This window comes from Thalassophryne amazonica, chromosome 14, assembly GCF_902500255.1.
Source record: "Thalassophryne amazonica chromosome 14, fThaAma1.1, whole genome shotgun sequence".
NCBI lineage: Eukaryota > Metazoa > Chordata > Actinopteri > Batrachoidiformes > Batrachoididae > Thalassophryne > Thalassophryne amazonica.
The window spans coordinates 22,284,685-22,312,677 of record NC_047116.1 but is presented as its reverse complement, the minus strand read 5'-3'; the positions used below and the strand labels follow the sequence as shown (position 1 = coordinate 22,312,677).

The 27,993-nt window shown below is 40.8% G+C and overlaps 1 protein-coding gene across 1 annotated transcript; it reads left to right on the top strand.

The window, feature by feature from the left end:
* The first annotated feature begins 394 nt into the window (after positions 1 to 394).
* On the top strand, positions 395 to 26,563 carry chaf1b (chromatin assembly factor 1, subunit B). The gene is made up of 14 exons (XM_034187030.1): positions 395 to 516; positions 916 to 1,042; positions 3,405 to 3,537; positions 3,663 to 3,783; positions 6,232 to 6,335; positions 6,511 to 6,607; positions 11,109 to 11,193; positions 12,076 to 12,169; positions 14,210 to 14,279; positions 14,386 to 14,477; positions 14,555 to 14,714; positions 20,071 to 20,832; positions 24,629 to 24,696; positions 26,352 to 26,563. Exons 2-14 carry the CDS (start codon positions 917 to 919, stop codon positions 26,474 to 26,476), a joined length of 2,037 nt encoding a protein of 678 aa, XP_034042921.1. The 5' UTR covers positions 395 to 516; position 916; the 3' UTR covers positions 26,477 to 26,563.
* Positions 26,564 to 27,993: the final 1,430 nt, after the last annotated feature.

The window sequence follows — 27,993 nt, the reverse complement described above, 5'->3', positions numbered from 1 at the left end:
AAATCATCTGCATACATTAGATGATTCAGAACCATGTTTCCAGCAACAACCAGTTTTACATGCTTTGAGCCTAGTTGACAGTTCATCAAGATACAGATTAAATAGAACATTAAATAGAGAATATTAAATAGATAAACTAAGTACACTTGGAAATCATATTTTTTTAAATAGGAGGTGAAATTTTTAATTGCAGAATTTTTAGTCTTACGTGATCCCAAGAACAAGCCAGGTGATTTTTTTGTTTTTTTTTTGGTTGTAATGACAAAATTTTAGGATTTTGATCTTGCAAAAAAAAGAGTAATTATTGGTTGAGAAAAGGTTTTTTCACCTTTAATTTTTTTTATTTTAACCCGATTTTGGTCATTTTAGTTGTTCGCATATATTAGCATTTTATTTAGAAAAATATTGCACACATGTAGCCGCCTCTTCCGTCTTTCTGTCCAATCACTGCAGTGTGAGGGGTGATGTAATATGCGAAGTTAAACGCGGGAAATCAGAAATTACAACAGGGACGAGGTAATGTATTTTGTCGTCCGAGTGGCCTTCGTAATATCGTTATTACACAATTTGTTCATTTGTAAGGATAGCGCGTTACATAACACTGTCTTATATTTACACATGCCACGCTCCCTCCTCGATCTGTGTTCATACTTTTAGCTCATTCATCTTAATTTGATAGCGTGCCGCTGTTAGCTAACATCGTTAGCATTCTGTGTCTGTTGCTCGCGCTAAGATTATTTGTTAAAACTTTTTAAAGTAGGCATTTGGGTTACTCTGAAATGTCACGAAACGTTTCGACGTTAGTGCACAATTAACAAGAGAAAAGTTGTGGAGTTAGAACTTTGGCATTTGTGTTTGAGATTAGATTTGCTCATGCTTGAAATCAATTTATTGCACAATATGATTATTTGTAAGCATGAAGGTGGTTACGTGTGAGATTGCCTGGCACAACAAGGAACCAGTCTACAGTCTGGACTTCCAGCACGGCTTGGATGGACGGACTCATCGGTTGGCCACAGCTGGAGTCGACACAGCTGTCAGAGTGAGTTTTGAGGGGAAGTTGAATGAATACAGATTATTTTTACATGCCTTTCCAGCAACCACTGGGAAATAACCATTATGAACAGTCTCTCAGTGGCCATGGTATTTTATTGGAGATGGTTATTCGTCCAACCAAAAATCAAGGGACTGTCGAAAAAATACGTGACTACAAAAAAGTATAAATCTTAACAATGAGCTAGTATTTTTCTTTAATATGTTTTGGTAACTGTATTTTATTCAGTTCCCAATAAATAAGCATGTGCTGTGTTTAAAATGGAAAAACAAAGTTGAAAAAAAACCCCACCATTTGATTAAAAACATATTCTTATTGGAGTGTAGAAATATTAAGCTTGGCCCAGAAGATGTTTTTTTTTTTTCCCCAATGGGAATGTAATATCTACATTACAGCCCTAGTATGCATTTTATATGAATTCATAAGTATGGAATGATGTTTCATAATTTATCATTTTAAGGAAACCTCATTTCAGTATTGGCAATATACTGTATTTCTTTTGGAGATAATTTTATTCTTAATTTTACAAAAGTTTTTCCAGTTTTCATGATAGTAGTGATCGCTGAGCTCAAAACGTCACTACTATTTGTACCTAAAAAGCTTTTTGCATGGGAGTGTTCAGGTTGAGCGGATTTTTTGGTATTGATCTGGGTTTTTGATCCAGCGTGCTTTATATATATATATATATATATACATACATACATACATCCTGGATGTGCGTGTCTTTTCTGATTTACTCGGCTATTCGTACATAGCCGTATGAATAATATCAAATTCTGTTTGTATGTAGTTAGGATTAGTGGTTGTGGTGCAAATACGTAAGTGTATTGCATTCACTGGATAAATAATAATAATAATAATTAGACCGTTGATCTCGTAATTACAAGAAAGGCTCTCGTAATTTGTAATTACGAGAAAAGGTCTCATAATTACGAGATCTCCTAATTATGAGATCAGGTGTATCAGACTGTTTACTTATTTATTTTTAATAGCTTCCATAGAATGGGCTTCCATACTTCCGGTCCCTCAGTAAAGACAAGCGTGAGAATTCCCAGGTCATAATCAAAAATCGACCAATTTGTAATCACCGACACTGCACTGTGATCACACACCATTTCTATGTGCACACAAAGTGTGGAATTTCCCCTAGGGTGTTCCTGGATGAATGAAAATCCTCCAGGGAGGCGGGGCGCAGGGCACTCAGACTGGCATTCGCCCAGCTGGTAATGAGCCCCTCTTTTTCCCTCGGTGGTCGGTGGGGCTGTGAGTAAAAGCTGGAAGTCTGGAGGGGGTTGAGACACCTGGACATTCATCCAGGAACACCATAGGTGAAAATCCACACTTTGTCATCGATTACAGTGTTATCATCAGCTAACCTTATCCTGCTTCTTTACTGAGGGATTGGAAGTACGGAAGCTATATAAATAAATAAATTAGACCTGATCTCAATTATGTGATGAAGCTCTGATAATTACAAGATCCTGCTCTTTAGTAATTACAAGATTTTTTTTCTAATTGCAAGATCAGCAGTCTAATTTTTTTTATCCATACTTATGAGCACGTGACCCATATTAAGCAATGAGAGACACTACGTACTAATAGAATTTCACTATATGAATACAGCTACGTTCAAATAGCCACTGCCTGTTTTGCCCGTGGTTACATGATATAAACGTGGTTTACTTTCACCACAATCTACTGATTGATTGCCACTGTAGGGAAAACGGAAGAAGCACAAAGCACTGTGGGTCATGTCATTCTGATAAAGAAAAGATCTAAAATTGGAGCTCCCCTGAAGACAATAAATGTCAACATATGTGTGGTTTTTGAATTGAGGTTCTTGGTGGCTTAGTGGTTAGCACCATTGCCTCGCAGCAAGAACGTTGTGGGATTACTTCCCACCTGGTCCTTCTTGTGTGGCGTTTGTATGTTCAGCCTGTGTTCCCTCCGGCTGCTCTGGCTTTCAAAGACATGCAGGTTAGGTTAATTGGTGACTCTAAATTGACCTTAGGTGTGAATGTGTTTGTCCATTTATATTTGGCTCTGTGACAGACTGACATGCTGTCCAGTTTGTACCTCGCCTCATTCCCTATGAATGCTGCAATTGGCTCCAGTCTCACACCCCCGCCCCGCCCATCATGACCTTTGATTGGAGTAAGCTGGTACAGAAAATAAAGATGAGGTTCTCAGTTTAATTTCCAAAGCCTATGTCTGATATTCATAAAGTTCACTGCAAAACACAACATGCATTTGTTTATGAAAGTCTAACATTTTGTTTGACTTAAAGTTATTTTCAAGTTGGCATTACAGCTGTTCTCAGAGTGTTTGATGACTGCTTGTTCTGGTGCAGCTGTGGCGGGTCAGCATGGGTTCAAATGGGAAGGCGGAGGTGGAGTTTCTGTCTAATCTGGCTCGACACACCAAGGCTGTAAATGTCGTTCGCTTCTGCCCCAAAGGAGAGCTGCTTGCCTCTGGAGGAGACGGTATTACTGCACATAACCTAACCTAAAAATATTTGGTGAAACCTTGTGTTTAGATAAAAATGTAAAGCGTTATTATTTAAAAGTAATGGGGATGACATTTTCAAAAACATCCCGATTTGGTACAGATGCTGCACTTCTGTTGTGGAAGCTCAATGAGAGCAAGGAGATTGAGCAACCTACCGTGTTCCAAGATGATGATGAAACTCAGCTGAACAAGGAGAGCTGGACTGTGGCCAAGATGCTCAGGTAGGAAAAAGCAGTTGCCATAGTGGACATTTATCTCCAGCAGTTTTCATACCATCAAGTCAGAAACCTAGTGGTTGTAGTGCCCATTGTCTCTGACGTAAGGAGAGGCAAACGTGTACAGCAAAAAGCTCAGCAGACAGTTCACCTGCTAAAGCGATCAGTTGGAAAGAAAACCTCCAGACCTGGCTTTCATGGTTTCCCCTCCCTTCTTTGCAGACCATCAGTAGGACATGGAAACTAGGAAATTTATTTACACCACACCTGTTTTGGCTTCCTTTCACTGGGTTCCTGTGAGTTTAAGAGCAAACTCGAAGGTTCTGTTGGGGACTTGTAAGGCCTTAAATGGTCTTGCACCTACCTATCTCACAGAACTTGTGAAGCCTTATGTGCCTTCTCGTGTATTGCGGTCTCAGGATATGGACTTGCTTTGTGTGCCTGGACTGTGTGCTGTTGAACTTTTTAAGGTTAATTGTACTACTTGGTATATATATGTTCTCTGTTGCCTATAATTAGGGTGTGATTATATTTAATGCTATTTGTATTTATTGGTTGTATATGTTTTTACTTTGGTGATATGATTATTCCTGAGCGTGCACATAGTTGCACCTCATGGTGCTCGTCTGTGCTAAAAATAAATGATATACAGCAGAAACTACAGAGGGAAGTACGTTTTCTCCAATCTGGTGTCATTTTCCTCCAGAGACACCCTTCTCTGTCTTCGCTGCTGCACATAATTGTTTTCAGGTGAGCATCAGTTATGTGCACGCTTGGTTATTACTATGGAGACCACTTTAACATTTTCACCTTCCTAAAACCAACATGGACAGAACTTGAAGCAGCCTTGAAATTTTTCTACACTTTCTTCACGTTCTTACCTCCTTGTTGAATTGGATTATTGACTGTCTTGGCAGTAATGTGGCAGTCCCATTCCTGAAAAGCCAGTTAATGTCAATTCAATTTCAATTTTCATTTTAGTTTTATTTATATAGTGCCAAATCACAACAGAGTTGCAACTCGGTGCTTCACACAAGTAAGGTCTAACCTTACTAACCCCCAGTGCAACAGTGTTAAGTTAAAACTCCATCTGAGGAAGAAACCTCAAGCAAACCAGACTCAAAGGGGTGACCCTCTGCTTAGGCCATGCTACAGACACAAATTACAGAACAATTCACCAAACGAATATACAGGAACACACAGGACAGGAGGGTCTTCAACACAAATACTACACCTATCCCTGCCTGGAGCTGCACCTTAAACAGAGAGAAAAAAACAGAATCAGGCATCAGAAAGACAAGAAATACAGTATAATTTGCCAGCATTAAACAACAAGAAAAACAGGAAATACTAAGGTGAACGCAGGCCACTAGCTCTAAGCTTCACTAACAGACCCAGAATTTAGGTAAAGTTGAGGCCACGGGACGCTCCGTTTCCTAATAAAATTAATTAAATGAGTAAAAAGCGTAAAACAAAACTATACCAGTATGCTAGCCATATGAAAGGGAAAATAAGTGCATCTTAAGGCTGGACTTGAAAGTCTCCACAGAATGTGACTGTTTTATTGACACAGGAAGATCATTCCACAGAACAGGGGCACGATAAGAGAAAGCTCTATCACCCGCAGACTTTTTATTCACCCTAAGGACACACGTAGTCCTGCACCCTGAGAACGCAAAGCCCGGGCCGGTACGTAAGGTTTAATTAGGTCGGCTAGGTAGGGAGGTGCTAGTCCATGGACAATTTTATTGACTAGTAGCAGAACCTTAAAATCTGATCTCACTGGGACAGGAAGCCAGTGAAGGGATGCCAAAATGGGTGTAGTCAAGCTTTCTCTGTAAGAAAATGTAATGTAAGAAATAAGGGGGGGGGGGCATCCAGAGTCAGACACTAAATCAAGGCTTTGTAAACTTTGTGTCTTGTGATTAATGTCTACCAAAGCATCCAGAACTGGAAGTCCATGTAGAGCTGCACCAAACTGTGCATTTGCAACAAAAATCTATGTGTTCCCACTTGAAATGATTCTCAAAGTAGCCTAATTATTGTCTTTAGAAACCTAAATCTATTTGCCTTAAAATTAATTAATTCATTCATTCATTTTAATTTCTGAATTTGAGTTGCAATTTCTTGTCAGTCTCAATGATGCAGGAAGTGGTACTTGCTCCACCTTTGTTTTAGTGTTTTTCTGGCCAGCATTATAGTTTGTATACCCAAATAAAATCAGTTTGCTTTGAACTGGTTGAAAATATTCCTTTAAATTTTACAGTGTTCCAACCTTTGTTTTCTGTGCTGTTTCTCATTTATCCCACTGCTGTTATTGTCGTAAATTTATTTACATCCAAAATCTTTTTCAGTATCTTCTTGCACCTGGATTAAAAACTCAACATTGCTATATTTTCTTTGTGTATGTTGTTTACGTTTTTTTATATAATGTGTTGTTGGTTTTGTTTTTAGGGGACATATTGAGGATGTATACGACATCTGCTGGACTCGGGATGGAAACTTTCTGGTTTCTGGATCTGTTGACAACACTGCAATCATGTGGGACATCAACAAAGGTTTGCTGTCGCATATAAATATCTGCAGTTTCTCTGTGTAGTCTCTAATTTAGTGATCCATGTGTGATAAATATTTGTAGATTATTTCAGAAATGTCCATTTAACATGCTGTAGATTGAGGGTTGAACATAAATTAGCTCCTCTGTGTTGACTGTAAATCTATATTTGTGTTTAGGACAGAAGCTGCATATTTTCAACGGACATAAGAGCTACGTGCAGGGTGTGGCCTGGGACCCTGTGGGCCAGTATATTGCCACTCTTAGCTGTGACAGGTAAAACACAATCTAGTTATTTATTTTGACTGCTCCCCTTTTTGTTGTCATAGTGGCAGCTATATGGATCTGTATGTTGATTTGGCACAACTTTGAAAAAATAGTGAAGTATGAAGTGAAGACCCGTGAGTGGAGAGGTCTGAATGCATTTTTAAAATGTATTTATTGTGCAGTCTTAACTCAGCCACATGGGGTGTGCAGCCAGTACATTCTGAGTGCCGGTCCCAAGCCCGGATAAATGAGGAGGGTTGCGTCAGGAAGGGCATCCGGCGTAAAACAAGCCAACCCAACTATGCAGACTCAGAATCGAATTCCCATACCGGATCGGTCGCGGCCCGGGTTAACAACGTCCGCCACCGGTGCTATTGCACAGATGGTAGTTGATTTTGCAAAAAGGATGGAAATGGCTGTGGTGAATACCTACTTTAAGAAAAGGGAGGAGCACAGGGTAACATATAAGAGTGGAGGAAGGTGCACACAGGTGGACTACATTCTTTATAGGAGATGCAAGCTAAAAGAAATCACAGACTGTAAGGTGGTAGCAGGAGAGAGTGTCACTAGACAGCACAGGATGGTTGTTTGTAGAATGACTTTAGAGGTAAAGAAGAAGAAGAGAGTGAGAGCTCAACAAAGGATCAGATGGTGGAAGCTGAAGGAGGAAGACTGTTGTGTGAAATTTAGCGAGCAGGTGAGAGAAGCACTGGTTGGAGGGGAAGCAATTTTGGACAACTGGAAAAGTACTGCAGATGTGGTGAGGGAGACAGCTAGGACAGTACTGGGTATGACATCTGGACAGTGGAAGGAAGACAAGGAGACTTGGTGGTGGAATGAAGAGGTCCAGGAAAGCATAAGGAGAAAGAGGTTGGCGAAAAAGTTTTGGGATAGTCAGAGAGATGAAGAAAGTAGACAGGAGTACAAGGAGATGCGACGTAAGGCGAAAAGAGAAGTGGCAAAAGCAAAGGAAAAGGCATATTGCGAGCTGTACAAGAAGTTGAATAGTAAGGAAGGAGAAAAGGACTTGTACCGATTGGCCAGACAAAGGGACAGAGCTAGAAAGTTAATAAAAATACTTTACCAACAAACATTCAAAATATGTTTGAAAAAAGAGTAAGTAGTTATAAATTGAAAGGAATAGAAGTCTTTAAAAAACCAAGATTTAGAACCAAAGTAAAGGAAAGGAGTATTGCAGTAAATGGTGTCAAATTATGGAACAATCTTAATAAAGAAATTAAAGAATTAAGGTCGCTTAAATTATTTAAAAAACATATTAAATTAGATGTATTAAGTAAGTATGAAACTATGAAGTAAGTCAGTGGGCTGCAAGAAAGTCAAAAAAAAAAAAAGTAAACTGTTAATAATGTTTGGAGTGTCTTAAGTTTAAATGTAACCTGTCAGTGATGTAATCTATTAATTAATGGTCATAATTATGAAATGGGTCAGTGGTATGTGACAAGTTAAAGAAATGCAATCTGTTAAATAATGTTGACTATGATGCTGTATATTGAAAGATTGTATTGTTAAAAGGGGCAGAAATCATAAGACTTGTTCTTCTTTCTGCTCCTTTTCATTCTGGTATTGTGGTGCTTTTGTTTTTTGCTTTTCTGTTTTTCTTTTAAATGAATGAAATAAATATTAAAAAGAAAGAAGAAAGAAAGAAAAAGAAAGGATGTGCAGCAGGTTAGGGTGGTAAAAGATGCACATGGTAATGTGCTGACAAGTGAGGAGTGTGTGCTGAGAAGGTGGAGGGAATATTTTGCAGAGTTGATGAATAAAGAAAATGAGCGAGAGAAAAGGCTGGATGATGTGGTGAGAGTAAATCAGGAAATACAAGAGATTAGCAAGGAAGAAGTGAGGGCTGCTATGAAGAGGATGAAGAGTGGAAAGGCAGTCGGTCCAGATGACATTCCAGTGGAGGCATGGAAATGTCTAGGAGAGATGGCAGTAGAGTTTCTAACCAGATTGTTTAATAAAATCTTGGAAAGTGAGAACATGCCTGAGGAGTGGAGATGAAGTGTGCTGGTTCCTATTTTCAAGAACAAGGGTGATGTGCAGAGCTGCAGTAACTACAGAGGCATAAAGCTGATCAGCCACAGCATGAAGTTATGGGAAAGAGTAGTAGAAGCTAGGCTTAGAAAACAGGTGAAGATCTGTGAGCAGCAATATGGTTTCATGCCAAGAAAGAGCACTACAGATGCAATGTTTGCTCTGAGAATACTGTTGGAAAAGTACAGAGAAGGACAGAAAGAGTTACATTGTGTGTTTGTGGACTTAGAAAAAGCTTATGATAGGGTGCCAAGAGAAGAGTTGTGGTATTGTATGAGGAAGTCTGGAGTGGCAGAGAAGTATGTTAGGGTAGTGCAGGGCATGTACAAGAATAGTGTGACAGCAGTGAGATGCGCAGTCGGAATGACAGACTCCTTCAAGGTGGAAGTGAGATTACACCAAGGATCAGCTCTGAGTCCTTTCTTGTTTGCAGTGGTGATGGACAGGTTGACGGATGAGATCAGACAAGAGTCCCCATGGACTATGATGTTTGCAGATGACATTGTGATCTGTAGTGAGAGTAGAGAGCAAGTTGAGTCTAGTCTGGAGAAGTGGAGATATGCTTTGGAGAGAAGGGGAATGAAAGTCAGTAGAAGCAAGACTGAGTACATGTGTGTGAATGAGAGGGAGCCCAGTGGAATAGTGCAGTTACAAGAAGTAGAAGTGGTGAAAGTAGATGAGTTTAAATATTTGGGGTCAACTGTTCAAAGTAATGGAGAGTGTGGTAGAGAGGTGAAGAAGAGAGTGCAGGCAGGGTGGAGTGGGTGGAGAAAGGTGGCAGGAGTGATTTGTGACCGAAGAATATCAGCAAGGGTGAAGGGGAACGTTTACAAGACAGTAGTGAGACCAGCTATGTTGTATGGTTTAGAGACAGTGGCACTAACAAAAAGACAGGAGGCAGAGCTGGAGGTGGCAGAGCTGAAGATGTTGAGATTCTCTTTGGGAGTGACAAGAATGGACAAGATTAGGAATGAACATATCAGAGGGACAGCTCAGGTGGGACGGTTTGGAGACAGTCAGAGAGGCGAGATTGAGATGGTTTGGACATGTGCAGAGGAGGGACCCAGTGTATATAGGGAGAAGGATGCTGAGGATGGAGCCACCAGGCAGGAGGAGAAGAGGGAGACCAAAGAGGAGGTTCATGGATGTGCTGAGAGAGGACATGCAGGTGGTTGGTGTGACAGAGGAAGATACAGAGGACAGGGTGAGATGGAAACGATTGATCTGCTGTGGCGACCCCTAACGGGAACAGCCGAAAGACAAAGAAGAAGATTTATTGTGCAGTCTTGCCTGAAGAGAGCGCCACCTGTTGGTCTGATTTTGATGCTTTTAGCTCTGTTTAACTCACTCGATGCCATTGACTCTAAAACGCGTCTTTTCCGATAGTAACGCCCCGCGCCAAAGACGCGTCATCGAGCCACTTTCTTTTCTTCTCTTTTCTCTTCTTGTGGTATGTTTGTTGTTGACATGGACATAGAACTCAGTTTTCTATGGGTCTTGAAAAAACACTCAAATGCTGAAGAAATCCTGGCACTGGGATGTTCTGAACCTTGAAAATGGCTGGCACTCAATGAGTTAATGTGGTATCACTTTTTGTGCAATTGAAAAACATGACAGATGGTTACAACAAGCTTTGTATCACAGAAACAGCTTTATATACATCGAAATACACATTTGCAAATACTTTTGCACGCACACACAGATTTTTTTTTTTTTTACATATTTGTAGATCTGGATACACAAACACAGATTTTTTTTTTTTTTTTCTACACATCTGTACATCTGGTTACATGCACAAATTGAAATACACACACAAATTTTTTTTTATACATTTGTGGATGTGGTTACACACGCACAGATCAAAATATACTTTTGCTACAATAATGGCCCCATGGGCCAAATGTGACATCATGGCATGCACGTTTTTTTTGTTGTTGTTTTGTTTGTTTGTTTTTTTCTTCCCTCTTCAACGCACAAGTTGAAGAAGGAAGAATAACATGCCGGCATTGATGACACATATTGCTCTGAGCCATACAGTTCCAGTGGTTTACAATATTTGGAACAGTTTCTCAGAAATGGCACGTTGCGAAAACACTGTGATATGACATTTTTGATTTGACAGAGGTCACATGAGAAGCAACTGGAAAGTAGGGAAGGACATCATGTAAAAAAAATCACATGCGCAAGAAGGTTCCCTACACCTCCCCACCATATGGCAACTCACACACTTAATTTGTTTCTGTAGTATATAAAAAGGTCAGATGCTTTTTGAATATACCTCGTATACAGTATGTATATATCAAAGCTTGGAGCACCTTGGAGTGATGTCACACTTAACAGAACCCTTCTGCTTTAATGTTGATGGTGTAATACTTTTATCTTAGTGTGCATCGGTCAATGAAGACTCAAATGAATAAATAATTTCAACCTTAAGAAGTTTTGCTTTGCTCTCCCTCAGAGTGATGTGCGTGTACAACACTCACACCAAGAAGAAGGCCTTCTGTGTCAGTAAAATGAGCACGACACCGAATGCAGAGGGAGAGGTCAGTATTGGGCTTTTTGTGGGACTTGATGGTTGGATTTGAGGTCTCATTTAAGTTCTCTCCACAGCCAAATTAGACAAAATTTTAGGTCATCTATAGACTGAGTCTCCATGTCAGTGTAGCACTGTGCCTAGTGCTACACTGTAGGCTACAGTCATTTTAGGATTAAACCGATTTTAACAAATGTACCACATACATCTACCACTGGATGAGTTTGTTTTTCACAGACTGTAGGAAAAATTATCTGGAAAAAGAATTCAAAAGCTGAAAAAAAAAACCTGACAACACCACAAAAAGCTTCTATTCCAGTGCATGAACTAAATACATACTCCTGACATTTGACCACATCTAATTTAGCTTATGAAAAGCCACTTCTAACAGGACTTTGACCTTGAAATTTTTTTCCAATTTAAAATTTTGTGTTATTGGAAGCTAGTGTTGGAGGTTTGTGCTCTAGTTGTAGACTGGTTTACACCTCTTGATGTAGCCTCCTTGCGACCTCTTTCAAGGTAGGTATGACAACCTTGTGGAGAAGACTTTTGGATAACTTTACCACCTTTTTGTCACATTGTTTGTTGTTTTTTTTTCCACATACTGGATAGTGTAGAGTTCCTATACACTGCAAGTCAAAAGTTCAGACACACTTCCCCTTTCCATTGAATGGGAAGTGTCTTTTGACTTGTACTGCATATCCTATGTTGTTCATTACCATTCTTGTCAGAGAATTTTATGATATTTAAGTATTCTAATGTGATTATATTGTTTGTAATCAGAATTTTTTTGTCAGGTTTTAATCGTGATGCCTCTAAAACATCCCAACCCTGATTTTGAGAATCTGTACACTGCTGCCATGTAAGTGCTTTCTTATGTGCATGCCGTTAGGTGAAGCAGTATCGAATGTTCCATGATGACAGTATGAGGTCATTCTTTCGCCGTCTGTCATTCACACCAGACGGGTCGTTCCTGCTTGCTCCAGGTATGTGCACGAGCCTATCTGAGGAAATACAAGACAGTGGAATGTAAAAGTTTGGGCATCCCTGATGATTTCCATGATTTTCCTTTATAAATAAATCATTGGTTGTTTGGATCAACAATTTCAGTTAAATATATCATAGCAGACAAACACAGTGATATTTGAGAAGTGAATTTAAGTTTATGGGCTTTACAGAAAGTGTGCAATAATTCTTTAAACAAAATTAGGCAGGTGCATAAATATGGGCACCCCAACAGAAAAAAAAAATTTACATCAATATTTAGTACATCCTCCTTTTGCAGAAATAAGAGACTCTAAATGCTTCCTATAGCTTCCAGTGAGAGTCTGGATTCTGGTTGAAGGTATTTTGGACCATTCTTCTTTACAAAACATCTCAGGTTTGGTTTTTTCCAAGCATGGACAGCCCGCTTAAAATCACACCACAAATTTTCAATAATATTCAGGTCTGGGGACTGAGATGGCCATTCCAGAACATTGTACTTGTTCCTCTGCATGAATGCCTTAGTAGATTTTGAGCAGTGTTTAAGGTCATCTTGTTGAAAGACCCAGCCCCAGTGCAACTTCAGCTTTGTCACTGATTCATGAACATTGTTCTCAAGAATCTGCTGATATTGACTGGAATCCATGTGACCCTCACTTTTAACAAGATTCCCACTACTGGCCACACAGCGTGATGGAACCACCTCCATATTTTACTGTAGGTAGCAAGTGTTTTTCTTGGAATGCTGTGTTCTTTTTCAGCCATGCATACCGCCGCATGTTGTGTCCAAATAACTCAATTTTATTTTCATCAGTCCACAGCACCTTATTCCAAAACGGCAAAAGTCTAACTTAATGGCACAAACTCCATACCTCTGAGCTGAGCTCTTACAGCCAGCTGTGCTGCAACATCAGTCTCATTTATAAAGAATACAGGATGTGTCATTTTGAGAGGGGAAAAAAAAACGTTTTTGTCTGTCTGTGTTACGTTTGGAAAGAGGTGTTATTTGATTTAAATGGTGATTTGCTTTGGAAGTTATTAATTCTGACCGGACTCTGCCTCAGCAGAGAGTGGCGCAGTGTTTGAAGCTGTGCGAATGGAACAGAGAACGATTCTCGTTTCTCACCTGCAACAAGACAAGAGTCCCAGTTAGTGACTTTAATCCACACAAAAGTGATTCACGATTGACATCTTTAAATGGCTTTGAGATAGGTTAAGAAGTGGACTTGTCACTTCTGAAAGCAGCAAAGCAATGAAGCAGCGGATCGGAGCACTGCTTCACTGTTTCAAGCTTCAAAGTGGAGCCATTACAGAAGCGGTTGATTACAGACCTGCTCCAGGGTCTGTAATCAACGTAAAGAAATGATTATTTTCCCGATTAAACACCCTCAAAAACAACGGCCGCTCTGAAGGATCGATAAGGGAATCATTAAGCAAAAAAGGCTATTGATGTCGGTGGATCGAATCATTTCTTAATGATTCTCAAAAAGAACCGGTTCATGATACTCATCCCTCGTGCCCCCCCAGGCGGAGCGTGCCTCACAGTTTGAAAACCACTGATTTAGAGGGTCCCATGTTGCCACTCATTAAAGACATGCAAAGAGGAGAAATATTTGCAAATGGCCACCTTAAATACCCTTTCTCATGATTGAATTCACCTGGTAAGGAGGTCAAGGGTCAGTGAGCTTGCCAAACCAATTTTGTGTTCCAATAATTAGTGCTAAACGTATTCAAATCAATAGAATGACAAGGGTGCCCAAATTTATGCAGCTGCCTAATTTTGTTTAAATAATTATTGCACACTTTCTGTAAATACTAGGAACTTCATTTCACTTCTCAAATATCAGTGTTTGTCTGCTACGTGATATATTTAACTGAAATTTCTGATCCAGACAACCAATGATTTATAAAGGAAAATCATGAAAATCATCAGGGGTGCCCAAACCTTTGCATACAACTGTATTGTCATATTAAAGAGTAACTGTTAAAAGTAATCTGGTTATTCTTCCTGTCATAGGCTAATTTTCTTTTTTCCCCCACAGCGGGTTGTGTCGAGGTGGGAGAAAACATCATGAATACTACTTTTATTTTTTCCAGGAAGGCCCTCAAAAGGTAACCATACTAATGTGTTTTGGCATTGACACATTTATCTACTGATGCTGGAGAAAAATTGATGTCTGATTAAGGAGGTGGGGGAAAAAAAAAATCTTTATTTTAGGCCCATTGCTCATTTGCCGTGTCCAAATAAATCCACGCTGGCTGTGCGCTGCTGCCCCGTGTACTTTGAGCTGAGGACCAAAAAAGGAGAAGGTAAGAAAAATTTCTTTAAAGTCTTTTTATCACTTGTACTCTTTTCTTATTTATTTATTTTTTTTTGCATTCCACAGATGGTTCCATCCAAAGTCTTCCTAATTTGTTCCAGTTGCCGTATCGTATGGTGTTTGCCGTGGCATCCGAGGACTCCATCTTCTTATATGACACGCAGCAGACACTTCCGTTCGGCCTGGTGTCCAGCATCCACTACCACACGCTCAGTGATCTCACATGGTGACCTCGAGTTTTCTTCTGTTGTCCTGTAGTACTTAAAAAACAGTAGAACACTGGGGTGAAATGAGTGCATGAACAAATAGCTTTTTACATTTGTTGAACATTATCTCAAATTACCAGTTAACAGTTCTAACCCTAACCCATTTAAAACAGTTTTATTAATGTGTATATGTTGGGGACATCAAATCAAATCAATTTTATTTATATAGCGCCAAATCACAACAAACGGTTGCCCCAAGGCGCTTTATATTGCAAGGCAAAAGCCATACAATAATTACAGAAAAACCCCAACGGTCAAAACGACCCCCTATGAGCAAGCACTTGGCGACAGTGGGAAGGAAAAACTCCCTTTTAACAGGAAGAAACCTCCAGCAGAACCAGGCTCAGGGAGGGGCAGTCTTCTGCTGGGACTGATTGGGGCTGAGGGGAGAGAATCAGGAAAAAGACATGCTGTGGAAGAGAGCAGAGATCAATCACTAATGATTAAATGCAGAGTGGTGCATACAGAGCAAAAAGAGGTGAATAAAAAGAAACAGTGCATCATGGGAACTCCCCAGCAGTCTAAGTCTATAGCAGCATAACTAAGGGATGGTTCAGGGTCACCCGATCCAGCCCTAACTATAAGCTTTAGCAAAAAGGAAAGTTTTAAGCTTAATCTTAAAAGTAGAGAGGGTGTCTGTCTCCCTGATCCGAATTGGGAGCTGGTTCCACAGGAGAGGAGCCTGAAAGCTGAAGGCTCTGCCTCCCATTCTACTCTTACAAACCCTAGGAACTACAAGTAAGCCTGCAGTCTGAGAGCGAAGCGCTCTATTGGGGTGATATGGTACTATGAGGTCCCTAAGATAAGATGGGACCTGATTATTCAAAACATTATAAGTAAGAAGAAGAATTTTAAATTCTATTCTGGAATTAACAGGGAGCCAATGAAGAGAGGCCAATATGGGTGAAATATGCTCTCTCCTTCTAGTCCCTGTCAGTACTCTAGCTGCAGCATTTTGAATTAACTGAAGGCTTTTCAGGGAACTTTTAGGACAACCTGATAATGAATTACAATAGTCCAGCCTAGAAGAAATGAATGCATGAATTAGCTTTTCAGCATCACTCTGAGACAAGACCTTTCTAATTTTAGAGATATTGCGCAAATGCAAAAAAGCTGTCCTACATATTTGCTTAATATGCGCATTGAAGGACATATCCTGATCAAAAATGACTCCAAGATTTCTCACAGTATTACTGGAGGTCAGGGTAATGTATCTTTTCCTACCATATTTTCCCCTCAAATCAACTTTCTATGAATATGCTTTGATCCAGCACTCTACAAACGGCCGGCACTTTCAGCAACGACCTTCTGTGGCTTACCCTCCTTGTGAAGGGTGTCAGTGTCCTCTTGGACAACTGTCAAGTCACCAGTCTTTGCCATGATTGTGGTTGTGTAGTGAACCAAACTGAGAGATTGTGACTCAAGAAAATTTTCACTTTCTGTAGTAACTGACAAAAACATTGAAGTAATTCATGATATTTTAAAAAAAGATTAGATGCACCTGTATGGTTTGGAAAAATGTGATTTTCATTTAATTTGGAGCTCCTTTGCTGGTAATGTACCCACATGTTTCCTTATTTATAGTTTTTGGAACAGGATTTCTCATATGACATAATACTAGAGAAAAAGGAAGTGTGTGTGTGTGTGTGTGTGTGTGTGTGTGTGTGTGTGTGTGTGTGTGTGTGTGTGTGTGTGTGTGTGTGTGTGTGTGTGTGTGTGTGTGTGTGTGTGTGTGTGTGTGTGTGTGTGTGTGTGTGTGTGTGTGTGTGTGTGTGTGTGTGTGTGTGTGTGTTCATCTGTCTGGTGTGTAAGTGCTCAAAGAAGAGACTTGTTAACACTGACTAATGGCTGGTGGAAAAAAAACAAATCAGTCACTGGCCCAAAACTGAATGTGGTGATGATGTTTGCTGTGCAAACAATAGCAGGATATTGTCAGAATGTCACATGACCCTGCACGTTAAAGAATAGCAGGGACATTATTTTGGCAGGGCACATACAAACCAGTCAAGTGGATGTACGAGTAAGAGTGTAACCTTATTATAATGTACAATGATGGAGCACAGAAGTTTAAGAAAGGGAAGACATGCTGGAGGAATTTTGAGAGGGTAAAGAGTTGGGGGCTAGAAATGGCACGTTCTCCGTTCCGTTTGCACAGCTTCAAACACTGCACCGCTCTGCCGAGAGAGTCCGGTTAGAATTAATAACTTCAAAGTGAATCGCCATTTAAATCAAATAACACCTTTCCAAACGTTGTAACAGAGGCAGACTAAAACGTTTTTTCCTCCCAAAATGAGACGTCATGCGTTCTTTACGAATTAAATTGATGTTGACTTGCAGCACAGCTGGCTATAAGAGCTCAGCTCAGAGGTATGGAGTTAAATTTGTGCATTAATGTCTGAAAAGAAATGATTTTGAGAAAAACTACAGATTTTGTTTATTTCTACTTATGTCTAGAGATCAAGGATCCAGTGACCAATTTCACATTTATTTACTTTAAGAGTCAGTCAAATGTTGTTGACATAGAAAACCTGTAAAGCCTACTTTTAGTACACAGAAAATTCACAGTGGTATTGATAAGGGAATCGAAAATGGTATCAATATCGATAAAATCTTATCAATACCCATCTCTTATTATTTATGTTAAAGGGTGTTAGTTATGCCAAAGACGTTTAAAAACATCCATCCATCCATTTTCTTCCGCTTTATCCGGAGTCCGGTCGCGGGGGCAGCAGCTCAAGCAAAGCCGCCCAGACCTCCCGATCCACTCACACCTCCCCCAGCTCCTCCGGGGGAACCCCAAGACGTTCCCAAGCCAGCCGAGCTCCTCGCCCTATCTCTAAGGGAGCGCCCAGCCACCCTGCGGAGGAAACTCATCTCGGCCGCTTGTACTCGCGATCTCATTCTTTCGGTCATGAGCCAAATCTCATGACCATAGGTGAGGATCGGAACGTAGATCGATCGGTAAATCGAGAGCTTTGCCCCCCTACTCAGCTCTCTCTTCACCACGACGGTCCGATACAGCGACCGCATCACTGCAGATGCTGCACCGATCCGTCTATCGATCTCACGCTCCATCCGTCCCTCACTCGTGAACAAGACCCAGAGATACTTAAACTCCTCCACTTGAGGCAAGGACACTCCACCGACCTGAAGAGGGCAAAGCACCTTTTTCCGGTCGAGAACCATGGCCTCGGATTTGGAGGTGCTGATTTTCATCCCGGACGCTTCACACGCGGCTGCAAACCACCCCAGTGCACGCTGAAGGTCCTGATTTGACGAAGCCAACAGAACCACATCGTCCGCAAACAGCAGAGACGAGATTCTGTGGTTCCCAAACCAGACCCCCTCTACACCCTGGCTGTGCCTAGAAATTCTGTCCATAAAAATAATGAACAGAACCGGTGACAAAGGGCAGCCCTGGCGGAGGCCAACGTGCACAGGTTGGACTTACTACCGGCAATGCGAACCAAGCTCCTGTTGCGGTCGTACAGGGACCGGATAGCCCTTAGCAAAGGACCCCGGACCCCGTACTCCCAGAGCACTCCCCACAGGGTGCCCCGAGGGACACGGTCGAACGCCTTCTCCAGATCCACAAAACACATGTGGACTGGTTGGGCGAACTCCCATGAACCCTCGAGCACCCGATGGAGCGTGTAGAGCTGGTCCGGTGTGCCGCTACCAGGACGAAAACCACACTGCTCCTCCTGAATCCGAAGTTCGACCATCGGTTGGATTCTCCTCTCCAGTACTCTGGAATAGACCTTACCGGGGAGGCTGAGGAGTGTGATCCCCCTATAGTTGGAACACACCCTCAGGTCCCCCTTCTTAAACAGAGGGACCACCACCCCGGTCTGCCAATCCAGAGGCATTGTCCCCAATCGTCACGCGATGTTGCAGAGGCGTGTCAGCCAAGACAGCCCCACAACATCCAGATACTTAAGGTAGTCAGGACGGATTTCATCCACCCCAGGAGCCTTGCCACTGAAGAGCTTTCTAACCACCTCGGTGACTTCAGCCTGGGTAATGGATGAGTCCGCCTCTGAGTCCCCAGTCTCTGCTTCCTCTTCGGAAGACGTGACGATGGGATTAAGGAGATCCTCGAAGTACTCCTTCCACTGCCCGACAACATCCCCAGTCAGGGTCAACAGCTCCCCACCCGCACCGTAAGCAGTGCTGGTGGAGAGCTGCTTCCGCCTCCTGAGGTATCGGACGGTTTGCCAGAATCTCCTCGAGGCCGACCGATAGTCCTCCTCCATAGCCTCCCCGAACTCCTTCCAGACCCGAGTTTTTGCCTCTGCGACCACACGGGCTGCGGCACGCTTGGCCTGCCGGTACCTGTCAGCTGCCTCTGGGGTCCCACCTACCAACAAAGATAAGTAGGACTCCTTCTTCAGCTTGACAGCATCCCTTACTTCCGGCGTCCACCACCGGGTTCGGGGATTGCCGCCGCGACAGGCACCAGAGACCTTGCGACCACAGCTACGAGCAGCCGCATTGACAATGGAGGTGGAGAACATGGTCCACTCGGACTCCATGTCTCCAACCTTCCCCGGGATCTGGGAGAAGCGCTCCCGGAGGTGGGAGTTGAAGACCTCGCTGACAGAGGGTTCCGCCAGTCGTTCCCAGCAGACCCTCATGATATGTTTGGGCCTGCCAGGTCTGACCGGCTTCCTACCCTCCCAGCGGATCCAACTCACCACCAGGTGGTGATCAGTCGACAGCTCTGCCCCCCTCTTCACTCGAGTGTCTGAGACACGTGGCCGAAGGTCAGATGATATGACTACAAAGTCGATCATCGACCTTCGGCTCAGGGTGTCCTGGTGCCACGTGCACTTATGGACACCCCTTGTGCTCGAACATGGTGTTCGTGATGGACAAACTGTGACTAGCACAGAAGTCCAACAACTGAACGCCACTTGGGTTCAGATCGTTTAAAAACGGAGATGTTTAAATGTTTAGAAAAATGATGTTTAAAATATGACAAAAGATAAAAATAGAAGAATAGAAAGTTCTGTAAAAACATGTTTAAAATTTTTGAAAGGTGTAAAATGTGTGAAAGAATAGAAAGTTCTTTAAAAGCATGTTTAAAATGTTTACAAAGGTTGTAAAATGTGTAAATGCGTAGACAGTTCCTTAAAAACACACAAATACTTTAAAATGTGTTTAAGATGTGTAAAAGAAATTGTTTGTATGTGTATCGCTTGGGGGGGGCTGTTCATTTGTTCTCTGATGGGGGAGCTCACTCTCCCACACTTTGAAACCCCTGTGTTAAATGATTCAGATATTAATGTTTGGTTGCTGTTCTATCTGCTGTAGGTCCCGGGATGGTTCTTTCCTGGCTGTGTCTTCCACAGACGGCTACTGTTCCTTCCTGTCTTTTGCTCCTGGTGAGCTGGGCACTCCCTTGAAGGAGCCCCCCACCTTGGAGGTGTTCACTCCAACCAGTACTGTTGAGAAAAGGGGCAGGAAATCTGCAGCCTCCAAAAACTCCTCACCTGCATCCCAGCCACCAAACACAACCCTGATTCCCACATCCCAAATTGGCAGTGGCAAAGAAGTCCCCTCTGGTCCCACCTCCCCCATCACGTCTCCACAGGAGAAGACCCCCACTGTTAAGACTAAACCTCAGCCTCGTAGGATCACCCTCAACACTCTGGAGGGCTGGGGGAAGCCTATTACCCATAAGACCATATCTTCAACACCTCAGACTCCACCTTCTATTTCTCAGCCCCAGGTCACCCCTAACAAGTCCTCAGTTTCCCAGCCACGCCTCACCCCACTCACTCCCACCACCCCTAAAGTCCTAAATAGTGATAATATCCCTGGATCCTCTACTCCCAAGACTACACCCCTTACCTCCACCCAGCCACGCCTCACCCCACTCACTCCCACCACCCCTAAAGTCCTAAATAGTGATAATATCCCTGGATCCTCTACTCCCAAGACTACACCCCTTACCTCCACCCAGCCACGCCTCACCCCACTCACTCCCACCACCCCTAAAGTCCTAAACAGTGCTAATACCTCTGGATCCTCTACTCCCAAGACTACACACTCCTACATGGGCCCCACCCCAAGGTAAATAAAGGTATAAATGAGCAGATTCTACATTCTGCGTGCTGACAAATCCCGGGTACAGGCTTTGTCCCCGCTTTCTGTTTCCAGCAGATTGAAAGGATCTGAACCTTTTGGGTTATATTGCTGCTGTTAAGTTTGTCACAGGAGTTTTCTGCCTTTTAAAAATGTTTGAAGATTGCAGAGAAGAGGCTTTTAAAAGAATGAGGGTCATCTGAGAACCAGAGATACATCAGGCAACTTGTATTTGAGTTACTGCATTTTCCAGACTGCGTGACGCAACAGAGTATAGTCTTATCTGTTCAAAAAGCCCATGGGTTTTTTCAGTCATGAAATGTTAAAAAAAAAATAATAATAATAATAAAAAAAAAGCTAATTGTACCAATCTATGTCACATTTATTTTTGAAACATGTTGCTCCTGCTTCACTCAAGAAAAAGCAACATGAATTTGATGCATTTATTTTAAACACAAACACCACATGTGCACGTTTTCCCTTATTAAATGTAACTGAACATTTTAACCTTCCTATACATTTTTAATGCATAGTTACCCTGACCTTAGCCTATTTGTCCTCCTTGTTGCTGTTCTGGCTCTCCCAGAATGCACAAATAGATAGTGCTGAGGAGAATGAAGATTAGGCCCTCTATTTATTCAAGGGGGCGGTGGACTTTCAGTTTGAGAGCTCGATTTATTAATTTCATTTCATTCCTCTGTGGCATAAATATTGCCATTCAGCTCTTCTTATTTTACAACAGTTTGCATCCAGTTTAATGATTCATTACTGCTACCTTCTGCTCAGAGTGAGAATCACAGGACCATCAGTACACAGAGCAGATGGTCATGTGTGAAGATGGTGTCATCTTGTGGCCATAGATGATGATGCAGTCTCTTGCTCTGAAGCAACAGTGCTAACCATCTGCTGACACCTACAATTATTTATTTTCATTATCGTCTTATTTATTCAATTTTAAGTCAATTATTTTATCTGTGAATGTTAATTTGATGAAAAATTTCCATCCCGTTTCCAAAATCAAGATGACAATCTCTCATGGCTTAAGTTCACTCACTGTCCACATAGGGATGCCTTCAGTGTCATGATCCAAAACAGAAAATACAAAACTCTTGCATCAGAAACTGGAGCTAAATAATTGGTGATATATTGTTTGAAAAATGATGTAAAGTTTTGGCTACCAGGACCCTGTAAATGGCAGCAAGACATAAAGAAAAAAAAAAAGCAAGCCCAGTTTTAAATGCACCTGCCTGAGCAATCTTGGACATGTCCCATTCTTATTTATACCAGTATAAAATAACTGTAAATTATGTTCTAAAACAGGTTTCTGGTCCTCTCCTGCATCTGTCAGAATCCAAAATTTCAGTTAAGTATGCAGTTGTTTCTTGAGTACCTGAGTGAATTTTTTTTTGCCAATAGTAGAGAACATGACATAGCTTGAGTATATTTTCATACACACAAAGGTGTGAACCTTTACCACACATTGTAAGCTTTTCTATTAATGATTTTCTTATAATCTGTAAAGTTATAAAATGTAAATTACTACACGGTTGCATCTGTAATCAACTTTTCAAACAAAACAGCTGTTTCCTGCTTTATTATTCGCTTATTTTACATTTCCAATATCATCTCCTGTGTCTGAATTTCCAGGACACACTTTGTGTGTGTGTGTGTGTGTGTGTGTACTCCTGAGAAATAATCAACAAATAATTGGGGTTATAAACATGACTGCTTGGCAGAACCAATTACATAAAGCAAAGAAATATGAAAATCCTCATATTTGAGAAGCTGTAACTAGAAAATACTCATCAGTTTTACATCATCATTGCCATAAACTGTTGATCAGTTGAAATATACAATAATTTTGTGATACACCACATACTGCCTTTTTAGTATGTTGTGGGACTTCATAATTCATAGTGATGCCCTGTAGGTGGTGTGCTGGTTCATTTGGATGAAGTTTAAATTATGAAAAACTATTCAAATGTGTGTTTACTGGAATCAGGGTGACCCACAGTCTGCCCCTCCCTCCCTCACTCACCTTTGATGGTTGTAGTTTCTCAGCTGATTATTTTGCAAAACAGTATACACACTTACTACTACGTAGTGTTCAGAATAATAGTGCTATGTGACTAAAAAAAGATTAATCCAGGTTTTCAGTATATTTCTTATTGTTACATGGGAAACAAGGTACCAGTAGATTCTCACAAATCAAACAAGACCAAGCATTCATGATATGCACACTCTTAAGGCTATGAAATTGGGCTATTAGTAAAAAAAAAAAAAGTAGAAAAGGGGGTGTTCACAATAATAGTAGTGTGGCATTCAGTCAGTGAGTTTGTCAATTTTGTGGAACAAGGTGTGAATCAGGTGTCCCCTATTTAAGGATGAAACCAGCACCTGTTGAACATGCTTTTCTCTTTGAAAGCCTGAGGAAAATGGGACATTCAAGACATTGTTCACAAGAACAGCGTAGTTTGATTAAAAAGTTGATTGGGAGAGGGGAAAAGGTATACGCAGGTGCAAAAATTATAGGCTGTTCATCTACAATGATCTCCAATGCTTTAAAATGGACAAAAAAAACAGACGCGTGGAAGAAAACTGAAAACAACCATCAAAATGGATAGAAGAATAAGCAGAATGGCAAAGGCTCACCCATTGATCAGCTCCAGGATGATCAAAGACAGTCTGGAGTTACCTGTAAGTGCTGTGACAGTTAGAAGACGCCTGTGTGAAGCTAATTTATTTGCAAGAATCCCCCCCAAAGTCCCTCTGTTAAATAAAAGACGTGCAGAAGAGGTTACAATTTGCCAAAGAACACATCAACTGGCCTAAAGAGAATGGAATATTTTGTGGACTGATGAGAGTAAAATTGTTCTTTTGGGTCCAAGGGTCGCAGACAGTTTGTGAGACGACCCCCAAACTCTGAATTCAAGCCACAGTTCACAGTGAAGACAGTGAAGCATGGTAGTGCAAGCATCATGATATGGGCATGTTTCTCCTACTATGGTGTTGGGCCTATATATCGCATACCAGGTATCATGGATCAGTTTGGATATTTCAAAATACTTGAAGAGGTCATGTTGCCTTATGCTGAAGAGGACATGCCCTTGAAATGGGTGTTTCAACAAGACAATGACCCCAAGCACACTAGTAAAGGAGCAAAATCTTGGTTCCAAACCAACAAAATTAATGCCTCGCAGATGTGAAAAAATCATGAAAAACTGTGGTTATACAACTAAATACTAGTTTAGTGATTCACAGGATTGTTAAAAAAGCTCACTGACTGAATGCCACACTACTATTATTGTGAACACCCCCTTTTCTACTTTTTTTTTTTACTAATAGCCTAATTTCATAGCCTTAAGAGTGTGCATATCATGAATGCTTGGTCTTGTTGGATTTGTGAGAATCTACTGGTACCTTGTTTCCCATGTAACAATAAGAAATATACTCAAAACCTGGATTAATCTTTTTAGTCACATAGCACTACTATTATTCTGAACACTACTGTACATTAGCATGCAGCAGACAACATATGTTTATACACACTGAGGAACTTGTTGGATCCCCGCTGACTGTGAATAATGATTATTCCAACAGACTCCTCGTGCACAGTGACACGCCGACTGCTTTGTGTCTGTGGTTAGAAATGTTTGTGTCATCGCTGCAATTGGTTAAATTAACTCCTACACAACATACATCTACATTAGGAAGATGTTTTAAATGATTTGATGAATAATGTTTTTATTTGGTGATGATTTTTTTTTTTTTTTTTTTTTTGCAGGCGAGTATCTTTGACTCCTGTATCCTCCTCGTCTCCAGCTACCTTCTTAACCGTGAAAGCCAAACACGGTTAGTATGCATCACTGCTGTAAAAATATTCTCTCCTCATTCGGGACATCATAGTACTTGATGAAGTTTGTACACACAAGCTATGCTCTGGTAACTACAGTATTGATGCAAGGCGTATGTGCATTATAGTTTATTATTTTGGAGTTAATATTGTTTCTTGACGTCACTTATGCCGCATAATGACAAACAATTAGCTGGTTGATTTTAGCTTTGAATCTCCTCTCTGGTTCTGTTAGTTGTGTGTTGGCATCCTAGAATAAATTTTCAGAAAATTATATAATTATTCTTTTTTTTTCTTGATGTCATAACATCACTCAAACTTTGACACATGGTTTGCTGATTTTATTTAATCTTAACGTTGTTTACAGCCCTTTTGGTTTGCAGATATCCTGAATTTTTCTTTTATTTATTTATTTATTTATTTTCTTTGTATGTTTAATTACTTTGACCCTCGTCCCATCTCCTTCAAAAATGTATCTGGACACACTCGCCCATGAAATGTTCCTACCAGGTTTAGTGGACATATAATTGATGACAACAACGCTCTGCTAAAAAAAATAATAATAATACGTACACACCCGTCAGCCAGAGACCAGCAGGTGGACACTTTGTGACCACACCTGTCTACATAATATAACATAAAAGTTAGAGGATGGATTTTGAGGATGTTTGGTGACAGCGTGATCTTCATGTCAGGGAAGATTTTTACACCGCTGTGGATCTAATTGAAAATGTTTTCTTTTTCTTGCCCTTTTTTTCCTCTTTCCACAGAGTTGAAAAAGTACATGTACAGTATGATGTTACAAACATCTACATTTAGCCCGCTACCAGTCCAAATTTAGTCTCAGCCTTCGTAATGATGCCACAGAGGCCTACAGACCCCAGTTTAAACTTCGCTGTCACACAGGAGTGAACATTCTAGTTTTACGGCAATAAATCAGGTTTCAGAATAGAAATGTTTACCATTTAATCTGAAAGTATAGGCTAATATTGGGGTAGTAATGGTCAACCACGGTTACCCCCACCAACAGACAGAGGAAGGCAGTCAGAAAGGGCTTCTCCCTCCCAGCCAAAAAAAAAAAAGTTACAGAAAAAGATTAACAATTAAGCCAAATTTGGGTCACCGTCAAAATTTGATAAACTGTTTCTTGACCTAAGGACCACCTCCCCCTAAAAACTTGCCGTGACCTTGCCACACCGTTTTTGAAATACAGTGTCCGAATACAGTTAGACTGAGGCACCTTCTGTAAAATGGGAGTGATAACAAGTAAATTAAAACAGAAATGACAATCTATTCCCTTTGCTATAGCACAAATAACTAGTCATTTTTATACCCATTTGACTTTATGTGTTAGGCACAAGAACATTTTCAAATTATTAAACACTGAATTAGGGAAAACTCAAGAAAACATTGCAGGAGTGATGGGGTTTTTTTTTTGTTCCCTTTTTCCAGTATCAAAAGTTTAATACAAGTACAGTGTGTCTGCTTTTTCCATATTTTCATTAAAGGCATTTTAATAGCATAATGTCTCACTGTCCACACTATGCATTGCTTAGTTGTTCAATGTTGATGCTCTCATTTTGTCAAACAAATGCACAGTTACAGTGTGCCGTAGTGTACGGTGTAAAAATAATTCTTTACTTTGTTCTGCCAGAGCGTCCATCTCCTCCCTCTGATCCAGTGTGCCAGCCTCCTGACTCCAAACGGGCAAAGATTAGTGAACAGGAGCAGGCGGCCAGCCAGGCCCCTGTCCAGGCCCCAGGTCAGGGCCCTGCTTAGTGTTAACAGACAACTCTTTGGTGTTGCTGTATAGTGACAGACTAGAGCACATAAAGCAGAATGATTCAGTCAAAATAACCTGAGTGCTAAACCACTGCTGATTCTTCATGTAATTAGATCTGGAGATTTTTTTTTTTTTTTTTGGCTATTTTTATTATTATGACAAATGAAATATCACAAAATAGCAAATAACATTGCTGCAGGTCAAGATAACATCAAATGTCATTTTATTTGAGCAGCATGCCAAAGCAACTTCCTGTACAGTCCAATGGTAAAGGGGACTATATATCTATAGTGCTTTTTCCATCTGATCCTGGTGCTTAGTGTTAAACGGTTGATGACCCCACTGATGTTAGGGGTGCTGGCATGCAAGGTACTCCACTGCAAAGTGGGAGCAACAGAGAACCAACTGATGACCTGTTCATACAGCCACATCTCTAACCTTTTGGCCACCACTTCACTGGAGAAGGTGGGGCCAGTTAAAGTTCCTCTTTTTTTGTTTTTTGCGCTTTACAAAAATTTTAATTTTCTCACAACCATATGCTGAGCACTCATTGCCACTCTGTGTGAATTTTTTTTTCGCTCTTGCGAGAATTGTGCGAAAACATTTGTTTTTTGCTTGCACAGTGGCATTAATGTTGATGTCTGTACTGCTTAAACACCACATTGTGTACTCTGTTATAAACTACCAGTCAACTTTGCCCCCACCCCCCCTTCTCCTTCCTCTTAAATGCAATATATGAGTTCATGACATTGTATTCAGTGGAAAAAAGCACTTCATGTTTTGGTGCTTTGTGTGTTCTTGTGAATAGTTTTAGAAGTTGGGCAGTAATTGCTTGAAAGTGTTAAGCAGAAGTCACTCTTAAAAATCATGTGACAGCTTTCTAATAAGGGATGCTTTCACCACAACTTCAAGTGTTTGTTTTCATTTTTTGTTTGTTTTTTTTTTTACTCTTAAGTATTGGCAACAACACATCTTGAATAGTGTTTTGACTCAGGCAGAGGATAATTTAGTCATTCGAGAGTGTGCAATATTGATGCACTGATTTCAGTTCAATTTTATGGAGAGGTGGTCTTAGGGTTAGGGAAAGGTTCATCCAAATCTTTTATCCACTTCACAGAACTAGGTTTTCCTAGTAAGCAAAAGAAGCTTCCAGTTTTTGTAAGTGTATAACAAAGGAAGTTGTTTAAATAAAGGTTTTCGTAATATACAAAAATATTTGATCATTATTCCACATGTGACTGGTTATTTTGTAAACTTGGTTGCAAGCAATTGGTTCTTTTAGTCTTTCAAGTACTCTGAATATGAATTTCTGAAGTAGTTTATTTTGTTTCATTCAAAATAGTAATTTTTTGAAGCAGTTAATGTTTCTGGAACATATAAACTGTATTTTTAGAAGAATTTGTTTCATTGAGTATTTTGCCCTTTCAAAAATGATCTACGCTGAAGTAATTGGTTCATTGAGCATTTCAATCATTTTGCAATAGTGAATCTCAGCTGCGGACAACTTGTCGGC

What these genes read in the sequence shown, in the direction of transcription:
- chaf1b (XM_034187030.1), top strand. Translation starts at nt 917, where the DNA reads ATGAAGGTGGTTACGTGTGAGATTGCCTGGCACAACAAGGAACCAGTC. An exon ending in CACCGAATGCAGAGGGAGAG is followed by an intron (nt 11,194 to 12,075) that starts GTCAGTATTGGG and finishes GCATGCCGTTAG; the next exon opens with GTGAAGCAGTATCGAATGTT. An exon ending in TCCAGGAAGGCCCTCAAAAG is followed by an intron (nt 14,280 to 14,385) that starts GTAACCATACTA and finishes TCTTTATTTTAG; the next exon opens with GCCCATTGCTCATTTGCCGT.